General features: G+C 37.6%; 1 protein-coding gene across 2 annotated transcripts in view; it reads right to left on the bottom strand.

Annotated features, from left to right (window-relative positions):
- The window catches only part of MDGA1 (MAM domain containing glycosylphosphatidylinositol anchor 1), a 401506-nt gene that overhangs the window by 133185 nt on the left and 243846 nt on the right, over positions 1–24475 (bottom strand). For both annotated transcript variants that reach the window (XM_070734253.1, XM_070734254.1), the window contains exon 9: positions 668–937. In XM_070734253.1, the coding sequence (XP_070590354.1) occupies positions 668–937 (270 nt within the window). The remainder of the gene's footprint in view (positions 1–667; positions 938–24475) is intronic.

Raw genomic sequence — 24475 nt, forward strand, 5'->3', positions numbered from 1 at the left:
TCCAAAGCACCTGAGTATAGAACAAGAATCAATGGGTGGAAAATAATCAAGGAGAGAAGCAACTTAGAACTAAGGAGAAATTTCCTGACAGTTAAAACAATTAATCAGTGGAACAGCTTGCCTCCAAAAGCTGTGAATGCTCCAATGCTGGAAGATTTTTTAAAAAATGTTGGACAATCATTTGTCTGAAGTGGTGTAGGGTTACCTGGCTAAGCAGGGAGTTGGACTAGAAGACCTTCAAGATACCTTCCAACTCTTTATTCTATATAATACAGGAATTAATCTTGGAGTAAATAATTATATCCATAAGAGGCAGGTGAAGGAAAGTGGGAGTACTGGCACCTTGTAGGAACCAAATTTTGTGCCTCATTTTATCAACTTGCCCTTTCCTAAATGAAACATCTCCTTCTATTTGTAGTAAAGCAGATGAATCCAGTGGAGATTCCTATTGTGAAGTACAATTTCTGCCCCAGCATTATCTTTATGCTGTTCTGGGACTGATCAGTAAATGAAGAGAAGGTAAAAACTAGTTCTCCTTTTTTGGGGTAGAGTCTCATTATGGGCAAATTTTTCATTTCATTCATTTACCAGTTACTTGCCAAATCTAATCACACTAGTATCCACTAAACAAGAAAATAAAAGGTCAAGTGTTCTTTGCAAGACTTACCTGATACCTGGAATTTGCAAACTGCTACCCCAACATCATTGGAGATACTACATTCATAGTTGCCACTAGTCTCCCGGCTTACAGCATCCACTTTATATTCTGAATAGTCTTGCTGCTCTGTTGGAGGCACTGTTAGAAGACTGCCATTAAATCTCCAGACAGCTGTGGCCACTTTCATGGGGCTTCCCTTTAACATGGTACATCGAAGAGTTACACTACGTCCCACGGCTTGGCGAATATCCTGGAAGACGGGTTCCACAACAGGGGAGACTATAAACCAAAGAAAGAAGAAATAGGTCTTATTCAGTAAGTTTATGGCAGATTGTATTGTGGACAAAATAGAAAGTGTATTAATGCAAAATATATTTCCATGGGTGAACTTTTATTTAAACTCATGTTCCATTTCATGTTATCAGCTGCCATCTGTGTATTCAGATTCGAAATGAAAGCTTGAGTGTAAATGTATAAATTCATGGACATTATCCTATTTATAAATTGTGGGTTTTTAAAATAATTTTTTTAATTGATTTTTATAATAACAGTATAACAGTACTGCACACAACACATAACAGTGGGCTCAATGGGGGAATATTTTCTATATACCATTTAAACTTAACAGCAGTATATCTATTTATATATTATAAAGTAATTCTAATTTATTCTTTATACCTTGGTCTCAAATTCTACTAACCACTACCTTGTCGCATCGTCCCATCAGTTCTCGCAGATTAGTTTTATTTATAAATCATGTTAACTCATATGCATAAGTAAACAAATTGCTATCTGAAGAACCTTATTTCAGTCAATAAGATTGTCCCAGGTATTAGGAAGGATGGATGGAAATAATACATTAATAATCACAAATATCTGAAAGATACAGATAGTTGCTGGTGTTTCCCACAGGACTGAACTCTGTATCTCCGATTCCAGAGGAGTCATTCCTTAATTTTATTTAACAGTTTACCTACATATGAAAATAGATGCTGATAAGCGTGTACAGTATTCTTGGAGGTATGGGGTTTTTTTCCCTGCCACATAATGCTGAACTGAGCATATCTAGTTTAAAGGTTTCCAACTGCGGGGTTTTACTACAGAAACAGAATGGATTAAAGCCAGCCTATGATTAAGCTTGCTTTGCCCTATGATTTGAGATAGCCAGCTCCTCAGAGACTACATCCCACAAACAGGTAGCTTTGCTGAAGGTTCCCTTCCCAAAACAATAATTAATCAAAAGCAGTGAAAAAGTGAAAATCAATTTCCTCCTGAAAACAAGCTTTGGAATGTTTGAAAAACTGGAGTGGCTTTTAAAGGGTTTGACCTTCAGGTGCTTCATCTTTGTATATGACTCCCATGGAAAACTGCAGTAGTAAAACAAAAGGCAGGATTCACAAATTAACGTTTTAAGATAATTGCTCATAGTTTGAAATCCGGCAGGAGGTGAACTTTCCAAAGCAAGGATTAATTAAAGTAGATGGCCTGTTCCAGATACTGCAATCCCAACAAATATCCATAAGCAACCCTGCCCTATGTAGGAATGTCAGATCAGGGGAGACTGGTGCCAAGGAGTTCCTAGGACAGTGATGGCGAACCTTTTTTTCCCTGGGTGCCGAAAGAGGGTGCGTGCACTTTATCACACATACATGAGTGCCCAGATCCATAATTCAATGCCTGGAGAAGGCGAAAACAGACTCCCCCCACCCGGAGGCCCTCTGGAATCCAGAAACGGCCTGTTTTCCAACTTCTGGTGGACTCAGTAGACTCATGTTTTGCCTTCCCCAGGGTCCAAAGGCTTCCCTGGAGCCGGGGAAAGGGAAAAACGCCCTCCCCCACCCACCTGGAGGCTCCCTGGAAGCCAAAAATGCCCTCCCAGAGCCTCTGTGCAAGTCAAAAATCAGCTGGCTGGCACACACATGAACCTGGAAACTGAGCTAGGGCAACGGCTCACGTGCCAGCAGCTATGGCTCCGCGTGCCACCTGTGGCACCTGTGCCATAGATTTGCCATCACTGTTCTAGGACATTACACAATACAAAATGCAGTACACCAGGCAGGCCCTTATGCCAATTCCCTGCACCTCAAAGGACTATTGTGGCTTTCAGAAGCTTCATAGGCAACAAATAGCTTGTTAAGGAGTGTGCAGAGTGATCTCTGAGTTTTCAAAGATACACATACACAGAGGAAACATGGAGTTCTAGCAGATATCCAGCTGACAGCCCAGAGATACGAGTAATGGTTCAGTAATACAGTCCAGATATATTAAGTGTATAAAATATTATTTACTGTGGCAAATATTTTAGTCAAGAACAGTCCTAGTCAGACAGAGTTAAATCAGTCAATACAATACTTGTTCAGCTTACAAATACATAAACTAGTATTTAACACACAGTTCTTACTACAGCAGTCACAGAGAACATAATAGAAATAGCAGAGAGAGAGCTACGCTTCTGGCTCCCTCTTGTGGCAATCTGTAAAATTAATTTTTAAAGCAATAGTGTTTCAAGACATTTAAGCATACATTGTTGGTTTGTTTTATATATTGCCAAACCCAACCAGTTATATACATAGTACTAACACAGTCTATGAGACCTATGGTGATTTGCATTACTTCCAGGTCATATCAGCAGTAGAGCAAGGGCTTTGAAAGGCATACGAGCCTTTAAAAAATACTCAGAAAGAAATGAAAACTTAATGCAACAAATTAAGATGGCTATGTGTTCAAAACACAATTCTTGATTTAGAGTGGCCATGGTTATCTGCTCCACATCCAATTGGTCCTTCAGGAGAGGGACAACAGAACCTTCTTTGAAATGGCATATCATGCAGCTTTACGGTAAGATGCATTATATTTAATGACTCCAATATAATGGAGAGGATCACAGCAGAAGTGGGTTCTAAAAAAAATTACTAAAGGTTCTGTGAGTGTGGTTAGGTGGGGGACATGTGACTGTGTAGGTGTGGCCAACTTGACGTGACTCATGCACATTCAATCCCCACCTAGCCATGACCATCGAAATGGTGGCAAAAATTTTAGGGATTTTTTTGACACTTTCTTTTTGACATGCCAGCCCCATATCAAGGTTGGGATGCTGTGGGGTGGTGGTGGTCTTGGCAATCCCTCCATTGCCCTTCCTGGCCAAAAAGTGCCCCTTCTCGCCTCTGATGGGCTTTTCCCGCATTTGCAGCCGGAGTACTCTACTCCTGCTGGTACGTGGAGCTGAGTTGCTTTTGATTTCTGTCACCACTTCTTTATACAACCAGTAAGAGGTTGCCATCCGATGATCCATCAAGTGGGTGAGCAAATAGCGACTGGGGGACCAGTTCAGGGGCATGGCCAGCCTGCCAGTGCTAACAGTTCGGAGACCTAATCCTGATTTTTACTACCTATAGAGCCGAACCCGGTCTGAACCAGTAGTAACCAACCTGTGTTGGGGAATTTGCTCTATCTTTCTTAAACATTAACCCTTTAAAAATATATCATATAAGCTTCTCACTTACTTTTTTTCTCTTAATTTATATGCAGCTACATAACAATGCTACTTAATTATAGTAATTATTGCTAATTTGCATGTATATTTTGAACAAGAATTTTCCTATTTTAGGACAATGTTTGCCCCCTTTTCTTTTTGAAGCACGAGTGAGCCTCTATCCAAATGAGAATCTTGGGAATTCAGTAGGAAATAATCACATGCAAAGACCTCCCAAGTGATATTTGTGGAAATAAGGCACATACCCATCTAATTCTACTCGAAATGTTTGGTTCTCTGTGTTTTGCAGCACTCAAAAATGTGTAAAATATTCATATCATGCTGCTTGAACTGTGTATACCTTAAATATACTGCCCTGCATGTTAGTGTTTAATTATGCAGATGTCAGATGCTTCCTTTCTAAACTTTAAGAATTAAGCCACAAAACTGGCATATATGATATGAGAAACAGTAAAAAATGGGAACAAGGAAAGAGATGCCAGAGCATCAGCCAGAAACCACAAGCAATGGCTTCTTCGACAAGTTGATATTCTGCAGCTTCAAAACTGAAGTCAAAATAATTAGCTTCAAGATCAAAATATTTTTGCAATAACTCAGTAACCTCATTTTATTTTTTAAAGAAGAAATTGACTGATACCTGAAATTCTGTGCCTATTCAATTTTGTTTTTGATCCTAAATAGTTTGTGAAAATTCGTATTATCTTTGCTGGAATAGGATGTACGGTAAAGCTTTGTATTAGACAATCATAAACACTCATAAACTATGTCTACTTCAGTAAAAGTATTATGCAGGAGGTAAAAAAGTAAGAGACCAACCACTAGATAGATATTATTATTCCATAAACCTTTCACTTTTTCACTCTAAAGAGATTAGCTAATCTGGAATTTATCCTTCACCAAAAAAGTTGCTTCAAAACATAAGGTTGACTGGAATGTGATTAAATTCTAAAACCCACTTCAAAATCTATTTTCCTTTTGTGCTGCAGACAAAGGGAAAATCTCACCAAATACTAAAATCTGTTTGCCCAACACAGTGTAAGTTGTAGAAGGGCCACCAAATAGGAGACATTTTAAACATCTAGTGTGAGTCATGGTTGAGTGAAGACATCTCTATACAAGCAGAGCTGACAGCTATTGTGAACAACAAAGGTGGACCAGTCCTTCAAATGTCTGTGGAAGACAGAGTGGGAGAATGCCCACGAGTGTCCTCGGAGGCAGCTTCTTCCAAGGAGACCATAAAATGCTCAAACCTCCCACAGGTTTGAGCACCAGGAGCCAAAGGAAATGACACCTTTGCTTTCAGCATCAGGGGAGCCTTTTATAAGATAATTAAACCAGCTCAATCTGTTTTCTAATTGCATTCAGAAATTTTCTCTATATTCAGTATTGGGTTCCTACCGGTATGGGTCACGCTATAGCTCCAGCCAGTGAAGGGCTACCAAGATTTTTACTACCATACTGTGGGCGTGGCTTATACATTTTCTTTCAACATCTTTCAGTCAAATTGGGTGCTCTGGGGTGGAGCTCCATTTTTGCTACCCCAATGCATTCTCCACCGTCCGGACAGTAGCCCAGTAGCCCTGGTCATGGTACTCACCTTTGCATGCCCAAGCAAGATTTTGCTTCTGTGGATGAGCAGGAAGCAAAATTTCATGAGGAAATGCATGCTCGTGAGCGAGATTTTGGTGATTTATTTTTTAATTCTGTGCATGCGTGGAAGCAAAACTTATCCATCTATAAATCACGGTGATCAAAGTATTATGGTTTGATCCTGCTTTAATTCCTCCAAGCCATCATGTAGGACTGATCAACAATTATCAAAAACAGCTGCCATTATTGCTTCCAAAAAAGGATATATCACTTACTGAAAGCAAATGTTCATATATTTTTGCTACATGCATAAATGTAGCTTTGGATCATTTTCTTCAATGAATAAATGAACAAATATAATATTTTTTAAAAAAAACTTGTATATTTAATTCTCTACATAATTTTAGGATTGTTTTGGAGAACAGATCTCACTTTAAATCACATTTATGCAGAAATATTAAAATTTCTGAAAAAGTTAACAAACTTTTAAGCACCATTGTGTGCATTCCTGTCTGTTTAGTATACAGATCTAATTTGCTATTCATAACTTTACATGCTGAGCACATTCAGAGGTCCTCAAGCATAAATGAACTCTGTTCTTGCTTGCCAATGGCCATGTTTCATCCCTATTCAACTAGTTGCCCAGAAAGCAGCTGCCCTACATCTGTATTGATTTCTGGAAGTACCTGAAGGGAACTTGCTTTGAAAAGAATGCTACATTGAAGCAACATAGAAGTCCATTCTGAAAAATTTGAAATATATTATCTTGCACTCTTCCAAAACAGGTCGGATTACTCTGAGCTGGGTAACAAAAAAATTAAGTGAAACTATTATATAACAGGAAAGTCCATCAATTAGTGACATTTAATCATCTACCATTGTCATGTTGGTAATTCTGCTTCATTTGAGACATTCTGGATTTCCAGACTTGGGGTCAGGGTGGGGGGACATGCTGAATTTTCTCACAAACTGTTTGAAAAGACTATATTTTCGTACTTTCTAGATAATAATAAAGAATATTTGTAGCTCAGGGTTGAAATGAAGGATGCTCTCTGAGCTTGGTTGTTTTCATGTAGACATTTCATTGTCCAAACTACATAATCAATGCTAACATCAGGACTAGCACTGATATTAAAATTACCTGGTATGGATAATGTTACCTGGTATGGATAATGAAACATTTGCAATGAAACAACCAAGCTCAGAGAGCACCAAGGACATCTCATTTGTAGATACTTCCCACTGCCATTTTAATGGCTAAACCAGCTGTGTTTTCATTGATTAATTATGGTCATTTTTGATCCTTGTGACCACATAGATATTATTCATAACAATCTATCCCTAATCTGATCTTTCATGTCTTCCAATGATGCAATTCATCATGCTGCTGGTCATCCTCTTTTATTTTCCTTCTACCTTTTCCAGCATTAAATCCTTTCCCAGACAATCTGAAGTAGGATAGTGTGTGTGAAGTAGGATAATATGAGCCTGGTTATTTGTGCCTTGATTGAGAACGCTGGGTTGATTTGTTTGATTTATTTTCTTGCCTGTCTACTCTATTCTCAGGAGCCTTCTTCAATACCAAAGTTCAGAAGCATCAATACTCTTCCTATTTTACTTCTTCAAAGTCCAACTTTCTCCTCCATAGAATGTTCTAGGGAATACTGCACAATTCTGAATTTTGTAGATATAGAGCCATCACCGCATTTGAATACCTGTTCCAAGGTCTTCATGGCTGCTCTACCCAAGTACTAGTCTGCAGGGTATTTCTTTACTGTTTGTTCCTTTACTGTTGAAAGGCAGAATAATAATAATAGTAATAATAATAATAATAATAATAATAATAATAATAATAATAATAATAATTATAATAATAATAATAATAATTATTATTATTATTATCATTATCATTATTATTATTATTAATTAGATTTGCATGCTGCCCCTCTCCAGAGACTTGGAGCGGCACAAAACTATCCATCACTTAAATTATTATTATTATTTATTAGATTTGTATGCCGCCCCTCTCCGTAGACTCGGGGCGGCTCACAACACAATAAAAACAGTTCATGACAAATCTAATAATTTACAATTTAAAATATTTAAAAAAACCATTATTAAGCATACATACATACAAACATACCATACATAAATTGTATAGGCCCGGGGGAGATATCTCAGTTCCCCCATGCCTGACAACAAAGGTGGGTTTTGAGGAGTTTACAAAAGACAAGGAGGGTAGGGGCAGTTCTAATCTCTGGGGGGAGCTGGTTCCAGAGAGTTGGGGCCGCCACAGAGAAGGCTCTTCCCCTGGGGCCCGCCAACCAACATTGTTTAGTTGACGGGACCCGGAGAAGGCCCACTCTGTGGGACCTAATCGGTCACTGGGATTCGTGCGGCATAGCATATTCTAAGGCTGGTTGTTTTACCTGTTGTCATTAGTTTGGTCTTTTTTATGTTTAATTTTTATCTCATTTTTTAAAAAACTGTGTCCTTTAACTTTTATTACTAGAGTTTCCATATCTTTTGCATTTTTGACTATCGAGGTAGGATCATCAGCAAGGGAATAGATTATTGATATTTCTTCTTCCATATTTAACACCACACTATTCTTTTTTAAATCCAGCTGCTTTTAAAATATGTTCAGTATATAGGCTGATGCAGGTGTTTTATATCAGTATGATCAAAGGATGTCTGAATATCAGTTGATAATCAGACATGACTTTAAGTTCCCAACAGGGCTTATAAGTTGGCTTTAATTCCAATGTGCAGTTGCTTGATACCAGTGCTAGTTTGATTGATTGATCCAGGCCTCTAAGCAGAGACCTGGCAGATACAAGAGAAAAGCTGCCAGAGTAAAATGGCCCTGGAAGACAATGTCCAGGTACTGGAGGGAGGGAACATACTCGCAGCAGTCTAAAGTGGCAAAGAGTTGACAAGCTGATTCGGTACTCTAAGGATGCATTGGTAAAACGTTTGATAAAGTGAATCTGATTGTATCAGGGGTGGGTACCTACTGGTGAGGCCCGGTGTGGGTGCTCTAGTCACAGCCCGCAGATGATGCAATTTAGGTGTGACGTCTCCAATGCTGTCTATCCCAGTCCATGCATGCCTATATTTTTTCGCTATCGGTGCACAAGCGCGGAAGTAGAATTGGTGCTTTTTCCCTGGTTTGGATGGCTTCTTAGCTGTGTTTCAACTTGAAATGTCCTTCTGCGCATGTACAGAAGTAGAATTGTGTGGTGGTGTGCACCGGGAGCAAAAGGTAAGTAGAACCCACCCCTGGACTGTATCCATAATAAAACCCATGTTAGGATAAGTAATATTCTATACTTATACAGATAAGAACAATTAAAAAAAATATTTCTGGGGCATGATTAGGTACACATTAGATACACATAAGGTTATGATGACAGTTAAAACTCAATAAAAGCACAATTTAAAAACAATATAAAGTAACCAATTCAACTTAGCCATCTCAAGTTTTCAATAATGGTGAATATTTGTAACTCGGGTGTAGGATCAGGGTGAAGGGTTGTTCTCTGAGCTTGGTTTCTGAACATTTCATTACCAGGTAGCAGTAATGGGCTGCTGCCTCCGGGTGGGGGGACACACGCAGTGGGGGTTAGTAAGTTTATGTTTATTGAATACTTAATAGATTTCTTTATTGTCTTTTCTTCTCTAGTACCTTAGTTTGATCCTTAATTACTTTTAAAATAGGAAATAATTAAATAGTATGTTTTTACCCATAAATGCTTTAATCATTTTAATCATTATCTAGAACTGAATTTTATAGCAATTAAAGAAAACTGAGCCACTTGCCTAATCTGTTATCATACTGAACCTTGTGGGTTCAGTACAAAATCTTAAAAAAATACTGTGCTCCTATTTTTCTAATTTTTTATTTAATATTTTTATTGACTTAAAAATATATATAAACACACACACAACAGTGTGAGTAGTGCCCACCACCAGACAAGCATTCACACCCCACCACCAAATCGGGGGTGTTTCTTGTATATACCATTTTAACTCAAGAGCAAAATATCTGTTTACATATTAAAGAGTGATTGCAATTTATTCCTTGTAGCTTGGTCTCAGATTCTACTTGCAATATATCGTCTTACTTTATCCCATCTTCCCATCAGTTGTCGCAAGTCAGCTTCATTAGCTGAATTCATCCTTTTATCCATAATCTCAAATTGAATATGATCTACCATGTACCAGTACCAATTTTGCATTGTCCATTTTGTTGCATCCTTCCAACCCAAGACTATTACTGCTTGTTTTATTTCTCTAAATTCTCCCATCGCATTGCTTTTAACTAATACTGCCATTTCCTTAGTAATTATCCATCGTATATTTAACATTCTATTAATATCCTCTTGTACTTTTTGCCAAAAATTCTACACTACCGGGCATTCCAAAGCATATGCATGTACACTCCTTTATCTTGGCACCCATGCCAACAGATACCTTTAACATTCTGCTGAAAATATGCAAGTTGAACAGGTGTGTAATACCACTTATGTAATATTTTCCTTCTCATTTCCCTAACCCTTGTATTCTTAATTTTCCTTATATTTTCCACTATATTTTTCATCTCTTGTACATCTACTTGTATTTCACTTTGCCACCATTTAGTCAATCCAAACCATTCCTATCTGGTCACATAACCATAAAGTCACACCCACAAAATAAGCCATGCTCACAGTATTGCAGTAAAAAAATTGGCAGCCCCTCAGTGCCAGGTAGATAATGAAACATTCAGAAACCAACCCATCAACATGGAGAATTGAACCTTCACTCTCCTCTCAGGTTTGTTAAATAGAAACATTTTTGCTGCTAGAGGAGGGATAGCAGGGAAAGTTTTAGATTGACGTCTGTTAGAAAGGAACCTCAAAGTCTAAAAGTAGCTATCAGAAAAGCCTACTTGCACGTCCCTATCCTTTTGATAATGGCAATTTTTTTCTGCAGATTTCATTGCCTGCATAGAGTTATTAGGGAGGATTGTAAAGTCTTTCAGATTCTGTGGAAGAATGTCTCTTATGGGAATAGGCTCAACATCCAAGATAACACTATAAATCTGATATAGATGTTAACTCAAAGAAAAACATTTTTGGATTATAATTTTATCAATGTTTTTGAACCATATCTGAATTGTGGATTTCTCTAAACCTAACGTCTTGATATTACTAGCTTTAATTTTAGACATGTCCGCACATTCCATAATCTTAGAAATGATTGTTAATATTGGAGGGTTTTTTTCTTTAAATGATCTGTAAAATTAGAAAAAAATGCTTAGTGCATTAGTTTGGAGAGAATTTATTGTAATTTTTAATCTTATTTTAAGATCTATATTGTGTTAACCACTTCTGCTGATATTTATATATTGCTTGGATATTAACAATAATCTGCAACTTTTAAAACAATACAATACGTTTCCAATACTTGAAACCAATTAATTAAATGTTGAGCAATGTAACCTAATTCCACAATGCTTGCAAACTCTGTTTATTATCTTCATGTTTCATATTTCTGAATTTCCTTTATATATATTGAAAAGGTTAGTATACATATAATTTAAGAATAATCAAAATGATATTTCTGGTTATTGAATTTCAAAATATGTATAGAAGTCATAAGCAAGATTTTTACAATGCCTGAAAACAGATCGATTCACAGTGAAGTTGTTTTAACAAGAGTCACTTGCTCCCTATAACTGGCCCCAGTCAATATTGCTGTGGTGTTACATCTAAGCACCTCAGACCCACATTAAGCAGCAATCGACTGATTTCCCCTGTCAATATATTTTAACTGAAGCAGAAGCTAGAAAAACACTGCAACATCATTGGGATATTCCAGGATTCCAACTCTCAGCATCCTATCTTAGCAGACACCAGCAAATTAGTTCTGCAGTTAGAAGAACAGAAGTGTAATTTCACAAATTCAGTAATTATTTTCTACTCAACCGGAAGGAAGCACAGAGATGTGAGAAAACATTATTTCAAGGAGAGCAAAAGAAACACCTTGAAGTGAAATAACATCAAAGTCGGTATCGCCAAGAATAAAAGGACTCAGACTTCATATTGTCAGATCTATATTGACCAGGAGCAACCTGGGCAGAGTTTTGAGAACAACTGCACAGGATGCCAGGTGATATAAAGTCAAATACTCTATTCAAGTAGGAACATTGGGGGGAAAAACCCCTACAACTTCAAATCATGTAAGATATTTCATCCAGTAACATGCAGCTGTTGAGCATATTAGTGAAGATTCTAGTTGCTCCAACAATATTCATACCGCTCTGTGATCCTTGAGACTAATATTATTGGATTCTCTCCAGAGCCAGGTTGTGCTGAAAGTTAGTTTGAAAGACTGTTCTGGACCTGAAGGTTATGGGAGGAGTTTCAGGTGGAGTGACCTTTGCTCTTGGGTGCCCACCTGTGTTCTACAACATCAAAGTACCACATTGCCTGTCGTTATCATGGATTCAAAGATTCAAAGGCAACGACTCTGAGAACATTTTGGCAAAGATTATTCTTTTAATTCCCAACGGTTATTTTTTAATGCTAGTGTGATCATTGGAGGCTACAATTCTATGCTCGCTTGCTTGAGAGAAAGGGAAATGAATGAGAAAACCCTGAATTTCTTATTTTCCATTTTTCCATAATATAGCATTGATAAAGATGGATACATCCATCTGTTTCATATTCTATAACGTTCACATGTTTTATGCACAAGTTCATTTTGCTTTGCTTCTGCTTCAGCTTATGGAATTTTAAAAATAACTTCACATCAAAAATTTGCATATATGTTTTCTCCTAATATACTCATTTGTTTGCAAGCGGTTTGCTCTAAGCCTTTTTGTCTGTAATTTCCTCCAATGCACACAATTTTATAAGTAGTTTCCTTGAATTTTCACATTTCTTTGACCGGAAAATTGCATCGCAAAATTTGGAGGAGCATAAAAATTCAAAATCCATGCTTCCTTTCACAAATAGATAGCTATCAGATCTGGGCTGGGGGACAAAAATATGAACCCCTAGATAGTGGCAAATAATTCATCTTCTTTATCTCATTGCTTTTATTTGGAGCCAGCCAGATTTTGATAGTCCAAAGATGATAATTCTATGAAAGGAGCAAATAATCATTAAAACATCAATGAAACAATGTTTTCTCCTCATGTGTATCATTGTAGCGTGAAGCTTTTTCCTCTTGCTCACATCATTTTTTCCCTACTTGTTAGAATTTGAAAGATCAAATGTCATGAAATATCTTTTTATGGAATAATATTTAAGGAAAATCAACTTCCTTCCTGCCTGCCTGTTGAGAAATTACTGTTTCAATAGCTGCCATGTTTATTTTACATCTCACCCAAATGAATGTGGCTTATTGAACTTCATTGAACTGAATAATCAATGCACAGGGCGAGTCTCTCAAATGTATGTGATACTTTGGCTGGATTGTGCCTCTTATTCATGATGGAAATTGACGTTAAATAGCAATAAGAAGAAAAAAATAGTTTGTTCGTCAGTTCTATTTTCTAAAGGTTGAGAGAGTTGTATGAACATTTGCATTTTGAGTAAGGTTGTTGTAATAATAATAGTCTACAGCTAATTAGTCTTTTCTCAGAGGAGTGACAGATGACAGTCAATTTGCTGTGAGACAGATGACAGTGATCTTCCTTGATGTTAGCATTCATAACGTTTACACCTACCTAAGCCAATTAACTGAACTAGCCAAATTGTCTTCAGATAAATGGCACTCCCACTCAATGACTTCCTTCCTTATCATTAATTGATCATGCCCCAGATTTTACTTCACAAATGCTGGGGGAAATGTCATCCTGAGTGGAATTATTTTGTTTGACCTTTTTGCCTCCAGCTTGCCCAAATGCCTCAACTTGAAACAGCCACTCACCAGGTGTACTGAAGCTTAGCTTAGAAGCTGTGTCCAATTAAAACATGCTAACAAGGCACTATAGAGAGAAATACTCAGTTGTAATCCTACCATTCCTGTAACACAGATATTGTGAACCCTGGAATTACAACACGGGCTGTCTTCTTAATTTTAAATGACATACTGCTTTGGAGATGGGTTTTGGGTTGTGTTAAAAAAACCAGATAAAGAAATAAGCCCTTCCTATCTACACCATATTAGTGCAAATAATTTATAGCTGAGCTGCACTATCTGATTGTTCCATACCAAGCATAAAAAGTGATCCAAACACTGAAAAGCCTACACCAGTGATGGTGAACCTTTTTTCCCTCGGGTGCTGAAAGAGCATGTGTGAGCGCTATCATGCATGCACGAGTGCCCACACCCAAAATTCAATGCCTGGGGAGGGCGAAAACAATTTCCCCCACCCTGTGGAGGCCCTCTGGAGGTGGGATATGGTCTATTTCTCAACTTCTCATGGGCCCAGTAGGCTCGTGTTTTGCCCTCCCAAGGCTCTAAAGGCTTCCCTAGAGGTGGGGGAGAGTAAAAATGCCCCCCGAGGCTCTCTGGAAGCCAAAACACCCTCCCAGAGCCTCTGTGCAAGCCAAAAATCAGCTGGCTCACATGCAGGTTGGAGCTGAGCTAGGGCAACAGCTCACATGCCAGCAGATATGGCTCCACGTGCCACCTGTTGCACCCTATAGATTCATTATTGTGCCATTCCTTAATTAGGATTGAGATCAGTACAAAATGTTCCTTCTCTGTTGATTTGTTTAATCGATTCCTGAGCAATTGATTCTATGAACTGGTTAGATGCTTCCATGATACATTAAGCAGTGCAAAAATAAATTGGAAAAATTGGGGGTTTGGTAACAGGAATCCCAAGAATTCAGATTCCCGGGTCCTCCTACATACCCTGGTATGCTCATTGGAGATGTTTGAGGACAGGAAACTGCATTGAAAATATGGGATGACAGAATGCTTGAGCTGGAAAGTTCTTCTAGAATCTAGATCAATTAAATTAGTTCCTGTTGAATGACCTTTTTTTATTTTTTACTGTTTATTTATTCTAATGTACACAAGAACCTGACACAACATGGGCCTTCAAGATCTTCACATCAGAAGAACCAGAGAAATATGCTTTAAGTTCTACTTTTTAGGCCTGAACCAAAATTGCTTATCAGACCTATCAATTCTACTGCTGGCAAAAGAACCATAGCAGCTTCTGTTACTCCATAAGGAAAGCAAGTACTTCTTCTAGAATTAAGTGGAGGTATAAAAAAAGCTTGAGACCACATTTCACTCTTTTTTTAAAAAAGCTCTTGACAAGATCACACTGGCATTTATTCTAGCTCTTAACATTTCCTGTCCTCTTTCTCTGATCTTAAGCACCCAGGAGTACTATGCATTATTTTACATTTAAGTTTAATTTCCTATGGGGAGAAATATTGCCTTAAATTCTAAATGTCGGTAGAATCACATGCAAACTAAATTAAACTCTTCTTCCCCTCCCACCATCTTTTCTCCTAAGTAACATGGTAGGTGCTAAGAAAGATTGAGGCACTTCAAGAGGATCTTGGAAAGAGAAACAGCACCCGAGCACTGAGAATCAGTTATTGAAGATAATCTTGTTCAGCCGTACTAAATCCCATTTGCAATTCGTATTATTAAGCTTATCACAATTTTATTTTGCTCACCAAGATAAGATAGAGTCACTTTGGAATAAGAAAGAAGGCAGAAGTCTTTTCAAGTGACTAATACCATAGCATTATCTTGCATGATAGTATGGTCAGCAACATTTGTTTACAAAAATGTAAATCTCACAAGATCACCAACATTTGTGATATATCCCATCCCTATATGTTTTATTATTTACAATTTAAACAGCAACATCTTATTGGAGAATAGTGAGATCTCTTCAATTTTGGCAATCTTACCAGATTTTGGATACAAGGATGTACAATATCAACACAAATATCTAAAGTGTTAGATGCTATTTTTGCAATCATACCATATTTAATATAAAATCTGATGCAAAGTGTGCAATAGGGTTGATATTCCTGGAGGCGTCTGTAATATGGTAAATGATTTAGCTTTACTAGATAAATGGTCAAAGCAATGGAAACTGCAGTTTAATGTTTCCAAATGTAAAATAATGCACTTGGGGAAAAGGAATCCTCAATCTGAGTATTGTATTGACAGTTCTGTGTTAGCAAAAACTTCAGAAGAGAAGGATTTAGGGGTAGTGATTTCTGACAGTCTGAAAATGGGTGAACAGTGCAGTCAGGCGGTAGGGAAAGCAAGTAGGATGCTTGGCTGCATAGGTAGAGGTATAACAAGCAGGAAGAAGGAGATTATGATCCCGCTATATAGAGTGCTGGTGAGACCACATTTGGAATACTATGTTCAGTTCTGGAGACCTCACCTACAAAAAGATATTGACAATAATTGAACAGGTCCAAAGACGGGCTACAAGAATGGTGGAAGGTCTTAGGCATAAAACGTATCAGGAAAGACTTAATGAACTCAATCTGTATAGTCTGGAGGACAGAAGGAAAAAGGGGGACATGATCGAAACATTTAAATACGTTAAAGGGTTAAATAAGGTCCAGGAGGGAAGTGTTTTTAATAGGAAAGTGAACACAAGAACAAGGGGACACAATCTGAAGTTAGTTAGGGGAAAGATCAAAAGCAACATTAGAAAATATTATTTTACTGAATGAGTAGTAGATCCTTGGAACAAACGTCCAGTAGGCGTGGTAGATAAATCCACAGTAACTGAATTTAAACATGCCTGGGATAAACATATATCCATCCTAAGATAAAATACAGAAAATAGTATAAGGGCAGACTAGATGGATCATGAGGTCTTTTTCTGCCGTCAGTCTTCTATGTTTCTATGTTTCACATATTACAATTTTAATAAATGTGTCACCGTCACAGTGAGGCTTTATTACTGGACTGGTTTTTCATAGAAATGTCCAAGTTCAAGTTCAAGATTACCTCATGCAGCTTGAAGTGGTAGCGACCCGCTGGTGACCTCACAATGATGTCACAGAACTGGTTCAGCAGGTGCTGATCCGTGGGTGCTGTCATCTTTTTTAATTTTTTTTTTTAAATTACTTTTTTTTCTGAGCATGTACAGAAGCCAAATTTCTGGCACTGTGCATGCGGTCACCATCTTGTTTTCAGCTTTTGTGGGGAGGGATTTTTTTTTTAGACTTTTTGCTACTGCACATGCGTGCATAAGGAATCAAACCAGCAGTGAGGGAAGTTAGAACCCACCCCTCTGCTGATGGTAATATTGCCAAAAGTTTTTTTCCACAGAGAGGTACAAACAGGTCTTAATTGCTACCCATAGTACTGGGATTAAAGGAGTGTGACGGATGCACCATGTAGAGCAAGTTACTTGTGTATACAAGTCTTTGATTGCCATAGAATTTGTAGATTAATTGCTGTATGTCAATTATTAAGAAATGCAGTTGTTGTCTATAATGAATGTAAATCATTCAGAGCACCATGCTACTCCTTGATTGCATAAATAATCATCAGTACATGACATTGTTATTTGCAGCTATAAAGTCCCTATATACATTATGTCCTCCTACTTCATCATCCTTGACATACATTTATCTGTCTGTCTGTCTGTCTGTCTGTCTGTCTGTCTGTCTGTCTGTCTGTCTGTCAAACATGTATAGTAGTAGTTTGTATAAACATAAAAAGTAAGGATAAAAAAGGGCAATAGGACAGTAGGACAGGAATGGTAGGCACAGTGGTGCTCTTATGCATGCCCCTTACAGACCTCTTAGAAAAGGGGAGAGGACGGTAGACAGTCTAAGGTTAATGTTTTATGGGGTTTGAGAAAGAAACCACAGAGTCAGGTGGTGCATTCCATGCATTGATCACTCTATTGCTGAAGTTGTATTTTCTGCAATCAAGTTCGGAGTGGTTTACATTGAGCTTGAATATATTATGTGCTCATGTATTGCTGCGGTTGAAGGTAAAGTAGTCATTAACAGGAAGGACATTTTGGTATTTGATTTTATGAACTACATTTGGATCAGATTTGTATATTAATTGCGGTATGCCAATTATAAAGGAATGCAGTTGTTATCTATAATAAATGCAATTTAATTTAATCTGTTACATTTATAAGTCGCCCAACTCCTGTCAGACTCTGGGCAGCACACAACAAAATTAAAAAAAATATAAAACGATTAAAAAACCTCTATAAAAAATTCATCACTTCTAGGTCGGAGATAGATGCTATTGCTCAACGACCCCAGGCCTACCTGCAAAGCCAGTTTTTAAAGGCTTTATGGAAAGCCAGGAGGGTGGGGGCGGTATGGATCCCTGTAAACAGTGATGGGCTCCTAAGGATACGGTCAAGTACGCAGTACCGCTAGCAAAAGTTTGATCAGGTATACAGTACCAGTAGCCAAATTTCGATATTTTTTTTCTTTTTTCCCCTTCTAGGCTCTGGGTATATTTTTCCTATTACATTAAATGAGGTTGAATGTGTATAATTTTAGAAGAGCTGTGCGTGTGTGTGTACATACACTTTATATAGTAGATAATCAGGGGTGGGCTACTGCCCGGATGGGGGGGGACGCAGTGGGGTAGCGAAAATGGAGCTCCACCCCAGAACATCCAATTTGCACTGAAAGATGTTGAAACAAAATGCAAAGCCACGCCCACAGTGTGGTAGTAAAAATTTTGGTAGCCCATCATTGCCCGTAAATCATTCACAGTACCATGCTACTCCTGGATTATAGTGCATTATACTGCAGATGGTTCAGAAAAGTTTAAAAGGTAGACAGTAACACTTCTACTTGCCAAAGATGAGCCAAATTAGAAAACCATTCCACCCCATGATACTGAAAATGCTACTCTTGGCTCTCGTTTTCATGTGGCATATAGTTGCCGATAGGAATTGCACAGAGACCTTTGGACCCTTAACATTTTCACACATTCTACTGAACAGCTATCAGCCTGGAATGACTTTTGTCATTATGGCGTTGGCTTAAATTCAAAATAGCATTCTGGAGAAGAAAGACTTCATAGCCTGCTACCAGCTGCTTGAGCTACCCCACCACATCTGTTCATATGGCTCTCTTTTTCACAGAGTAATTGAAACTTAAGCCTGCTATTGCTGCAGGTAAAGTGATGCCGAAGACAGCGAAAACTATCAGAGGGGAAGGAGGTTAAGATCACAGCAGCAAAAACTAAGGCAATACAACTTAAAAATACTATTTGCTGCAGGGTTTAATGAATCATTGACTAGGGAGCAGATGACAGATGAATGTTACTTTCAATAACTATCGTTATTATGAGGATGGTCACTATTTCCTAAATTGCTATTGTTTGTTTGGGGACCTACAGTCACAGAACTTTGCAATCTTCCAAAGCTAGGGCATTTACCAGCATATATTATTCAGAGATCTGAATAGTCTTCAGGAATAGATTTGGAAAGGATGGAGAAACACCAGAAACCATTCCCTTCTCATCTTAGTGATACAAAACAGACTTTTTATGATGCCAGAACCATGGGAACTCAACAAGGATATGAAGAAATTGCTCTGGGCTCGGTCTTCTAATTATCCAGCAGCAAAGACAATGTAGTTTCTATGGAAGAAGCTGGCATGAGAATCAGATTAAGAGTAAGAATTAACTTGCTGGTTGACATCAAGGGTTGTATGGCTCATCTTCAATTTCCTAAACAAGCAACCAAAATGCCTCTTGGGGAAACAACTATCAGCATTCAGTGTATGTAAAAGCTTCTGACAACTGAAATAGAAATTAAGCTTGAACATGGAATTGTCACTTAATTTCTGAACAATGCCATGCTCGGGTATTTTGCAGGAATAGAAGAAAGTGGATCAAATGGATCTATCAAATTTACAGATATGTCTCTGGCAGAAGTGCATTTTGTCACCAGAATCACGTTGAAATAGCAAATATTATTCTACACAATCTTCAAAGGGTTAGGCCTGACTCAACTGTGACCAACTTAATTGGATGCAGATGTAAAAAACTGAGCCTCGTACTACAGCTTCCCTAACTCTTGGCTTTGCTTCTTTCAGCTTATATGGCATTTGGTTCAACATCTTGAATTGAGTAAAATAGCGGATGAATAAAAAAGGGTGGTAAAGAGGGAGGGAGGAAGAGATGAATTTCTAATTTAGTAATTCCTGATTGATCTTGTGGTTGCTAATACCTTCACTTTGTTCTGGTGGAAGAAGTGATTCTTTTTAAAAAAAAAAACAGTTTAATGAATTGCTAACCACATTATTGCTTTACTCCATGCTGTTAATGTTCCTACAGTCAGCTTGTGCAGGCAGCACACAGGACTATGAATGCCTAGGATGCTTCCCTTTCACACCTTCTTGGTTCCCAACAGATGGAGGGAAAAAAAGAATCACAAGATTGAACCCCAGGCAGCATTCCTACAATGGCTACGGTTAAATGCTTTGTGCCTTCTGACAGTTGCCTGATCTGCTTAGGGAAGTATCTCTCCCCAATTATCAGGCTTTTCCTACAACAAAGGACATGTGGAAAGAAAACTGGCCTTTGTTCAAACCTTGTAATCTGCTTCTCAAGCTGGCCGTACTCTCCTTCCCCTCCTCCCTTATTCCCCATCTGGACCATAGTTAGATCTCTATTTCATACAGATTCTGATCCAATGAGGATTTATTAGTTTGCCCAGGCAGTAGATAAATATATTCTGACATTTGAGTTCTCAGGTTCCTTGACAACTATTTTCAGTCCAGATGACCAGAGTCAGAGGAGCCAAAGCCATAGATGTAGCTCATCACATAAACATCCTTATATGAGCAACTGGAAAGATTTTTTTAAAAAAAGACTTCTCACTCTACTCAGAATAGTGACAGGAAATAATTGAGCTCTTCCTTGTCATTGATCGACTATCTCCAATCAATGCCTTCTTCATACATTTGTAGTTCCCAGAATTCCTACGTTGGCAAGAAGTTATGGATATCTATCTATCTATCTATCTATCTATCTATCTATCTATCTATCTATCTATCTATCTATCTATCTATCTATCTATCTATCTATCTATCTATCTATTAGATTTGTATGCTGCCCCTCTCCGCAGACTCGGGGTGGCTAACAACAATAAAAAGACAACATAAACAAATGTAATATTAAAAAATCTAAAAAACCCAATTGAAGAGATCAGTCATACATACAGTCATACCATACACAAATTTTATAAGCCTAGGGGAAGGGAATATTTCAATTCCCCCATGCCTGATGACAGAGGTGGGTTTTTAAAACCCTGCTGTTCTGTTCGGGTCGTATGTGACCCGAAGCCAAGTTTGAGTCCCTGTAAAAAATTTTCCCTGCATATCTGAAACTTGAAATTTCATGACTGTTCATCATTTCAGGGGTTCTCTCTATGAGAATTTTTTTGGGGGGGTGGGGGGTTTCTTTCTTGCTGAAAAAAAAACCTCCCTAATGTTATGTTCCCGGGTCTATTTGACCCGGACTGCAAATTGATCATTTTAGGTACTTATATTTGGTCTTTTTGAAAGCTTTTTTCACCTGGAAACATGTTTGAACATTTCTGCACACAATGGAATGAAAATTGAACTGAAAAAATTAATCCTTATTGGTTTATTTTGCACATAAATGTGCCCCCCCCGTTTTTGTGAAAGTTTTTTTCAATTTATGGATAGTTTTGCTTGCAAAATGCAGTCTATTTTACTGGAGTTGGTGTGGGAATGGTAGCTTGAACATTTCTGAATATAAGAAAAATATAAAGGAAGTGAAAAAAATGATTCTTACTGGTTTTTTAACATCAGAAATAAGCCCCCCCCCCTCGGCTGCTTGCAACCATTTTCACTTTTTATTTTTTTATGCTCCAAATCCGAAATATTCTTTAAAATCTTAGGCATCCATTTACTCAATTTAACAATGCTGATCATCAAAAAATATTTTTGGGGTGGTGGCTAATTGTTTTCTGGGCAAAAAAAAATCATAACTTCGAATCTGTTTCTGTTCGTATATGACCGGACCAAAAATATTTTTTTTAAGTACTTGAATTTGATCTTTTTGAAAACTTTTTCAACTGGAAAACTAGGTTGAACATTTATGAACATAATGATATGAAAATTGAACTGGAAAAATTGAGACTTATATTTTTATTTTGATCAAAAAGCCCCTCCCCCCATCCTTTCTGAATTTCGTGTCAATTTCTATTTTTTAAGGCTACAAATCCCTAAGGAATTTTCCCCCAAAAGGTTTGATATACTAAATTGAACATTTCTGAATATAAGAAAAATATAAATGAACTGAAAAAAATGGTTCTTATTGGTTTATTTTTGCCACAAAAGGGACACTCCCCCCGGCCTTGCTGTGTGCCATTATTGTCACTGTTTATACATATTTGTCTAGAAATATTTGGAATATCCTTTTGAAAATCAACCACATTGTAGCCAGATAACTAATTTTATGAAAGAAATCCATTTTACTAAAAAAAAGTATGTAAGTTTGAAATTAACAGCATAATTTTTATATAAATTGAAATAACTTTATATGCAAAATAAACCAATATGCATCAATTTTTCCACTTCAATTTTCATATCATTATGTTCAGAAATGTTCAAGCTACAAATCCCACACCAACTTTAGCAAAATTGAATGTATTCTGCTAGCAAAACTATCCATAAAGTGAAGACTATGTCACAGAAACGGGGGGGAGGCACATTTATGTGCAAAATAAACCAATAAGGATTAATTTTCTCAGTTCAATTTTCATATCATTGTGTGCAGAAATGTTCAAGCTACCAATCCCACACCAACTTTAGTAAAATAGAATGGATTTTGCAAGCAAAACTATCCATAAATTGAAAAAACTTTCACAAAAACAGGGGGGGAGGCACATTTATGTGCAAAATAAACCAATAAGGATTAATTTTTTCAGTTCAATTTTCATTCCATTGTGTGCAGAAATGTTCAAACATGTTTCCAGGTGAAAAAAGCTTTCAAAAAGACCAAATATAAGTACCTAAATGATCAATTTGCAGTCCGGGTCAAATAGACCCGGAACATAATATTAGGCAGTTTTATCGAACAGAACAGCATTAAGAGCTTACGAAAGGCAAGGAGTGTGGGGCCACTCTGATATCTGGGGGGAGTTGGTTCCATAGGGTCGGGGCCACCACAGAGAAGGCTCTTCCCCTGGGTCCCACCAAACGACATTGTTTAGTCGACGGGACCCCGGAGAAGGCCAATTCTGTGGGACCTAACTGGTCGCTGGGATTTGTGCGGCAGAAGGCGGTCCCGGAGATATTCTGATATTGTAATACTTGTGGAAAATTAGGGACCAAAACAGATATCAACATGGCTCAAAATACCATCTTACAATGCCTCCCCACCTTTCCACTTTAACTATAATTACAACTCTTATCCAAAGTTGTTGTTGCTGCTGCTGCTGTATTATCTCTTTTATTCATTAAACTTGAAACTCAGTCAACTGAATATTTTAAAAAACGTTACAAATACCACTGACTGATGCTAATGGTTGATACGGGTTTGCTGCCAGTGTCCTAGGTATCAACCAAGTATCTTCTTAAAATATATGATGTTCCGAGTAGCGCAGTTTTTTGCAGTTCTTCTGGTGTTATGGCAGGAAGCTGAAAATTCTTGATGTGTTTTGTGAAATTCTTGGACATGGTACCAAGTGCCCCAATGACAATGGGTATCAACTGAGATAGAAAGAGGGAAGTGGAGAGAAGGAAGTTGAAACAGTATAAAGCGAAATTGGAATGTGATGTCATTAATTGTACTTGAAAAATTATATATGCATATATTAAGTTGCATTGAAGATACAGTATATGAAGTTGTATGTTGAATGTGGAGAAAAATAATTTATTTTTTTAAATAAATAAATAAAAGACAATGGGTATCACTGTTACATTTTTCATCCATAGCCATGTACTGTACCTTTAATAGCCAGGTTGCAATATTTTGTAAACCCCCCCCCCCGTTTTTTCTCTTCAACTCAAGCGATATTAATCAACTGCATTCCTTGGCCCTCAACAACCATGATATCTAGGGTGTTGTGTTCTTCACCGTCTCATTTTCAGTACCTTTTTCTACTTTATGCTCCCATGACAATTTGGATACAGGTATGTCGTATTTTTAAATAATGACCAGTGGACTAATTTAGAAAATTGATCATTTATTATTATTGGTGGTGGTGGTGGTGGTGTTGCATTTAAAGTAAACATTTCAAAATCCTGATTAACTTTAAACACAATTAAGAACTATGGATAAAAGGTTAGAGAAATGTGCCTCACATTGAAAATCTGCAGGGCTGAGGAATGAATGAGAGTTCAAAGACTCTTTCCTCCCTGTAACAGCTTAAATGAAGAGAGGAGGCTGCACAGAGTCTAATCTAAAGTATGCAATCTATTTTTTATGTTGTAGCCAGAATTACATGTAGGTGATGCTAAAGAAGCAGATTGAATCACAAAGCTGCTTATCCCAAGGTATAAACCTTTTGCTTTCATAAAGCTATGCATACACAAAAAATGAGTGATGATAGTTATCAATGGAAACCTGTTGGAAATGAACTTCAAAATGTCATCGTTTTTGTTTAGAGCCAATTAGCTGCTGCAATTTCTCAGCTTTCCCCAATTCCTCTATATCTCTGTTTGGCAATAACTCCTGCACTTAATGTTTCTTCACTCCTAGTCCCAGCCCCCCATTTCACAGCACAGCAAGCAATTGGCCAGAGGTCGTGTATTATGCATATGCTGCAAAGT

Source organism: Erythrolamprus reginae, chromosome 1 (genome assembly GCF_031021105.1).
Source record: "Erythrolamprus reginae isolate rEryReg1 chromosome 1, rEryReg1.hap1, whole genome shotgun sequence".
Taxonomy (NCBI): Eukaryota; Metazoa; Chordata; class Lepidosauria; order Squamata; family Dipsadidae; genus Erythrolamprus; species Erythrolamprus reginae.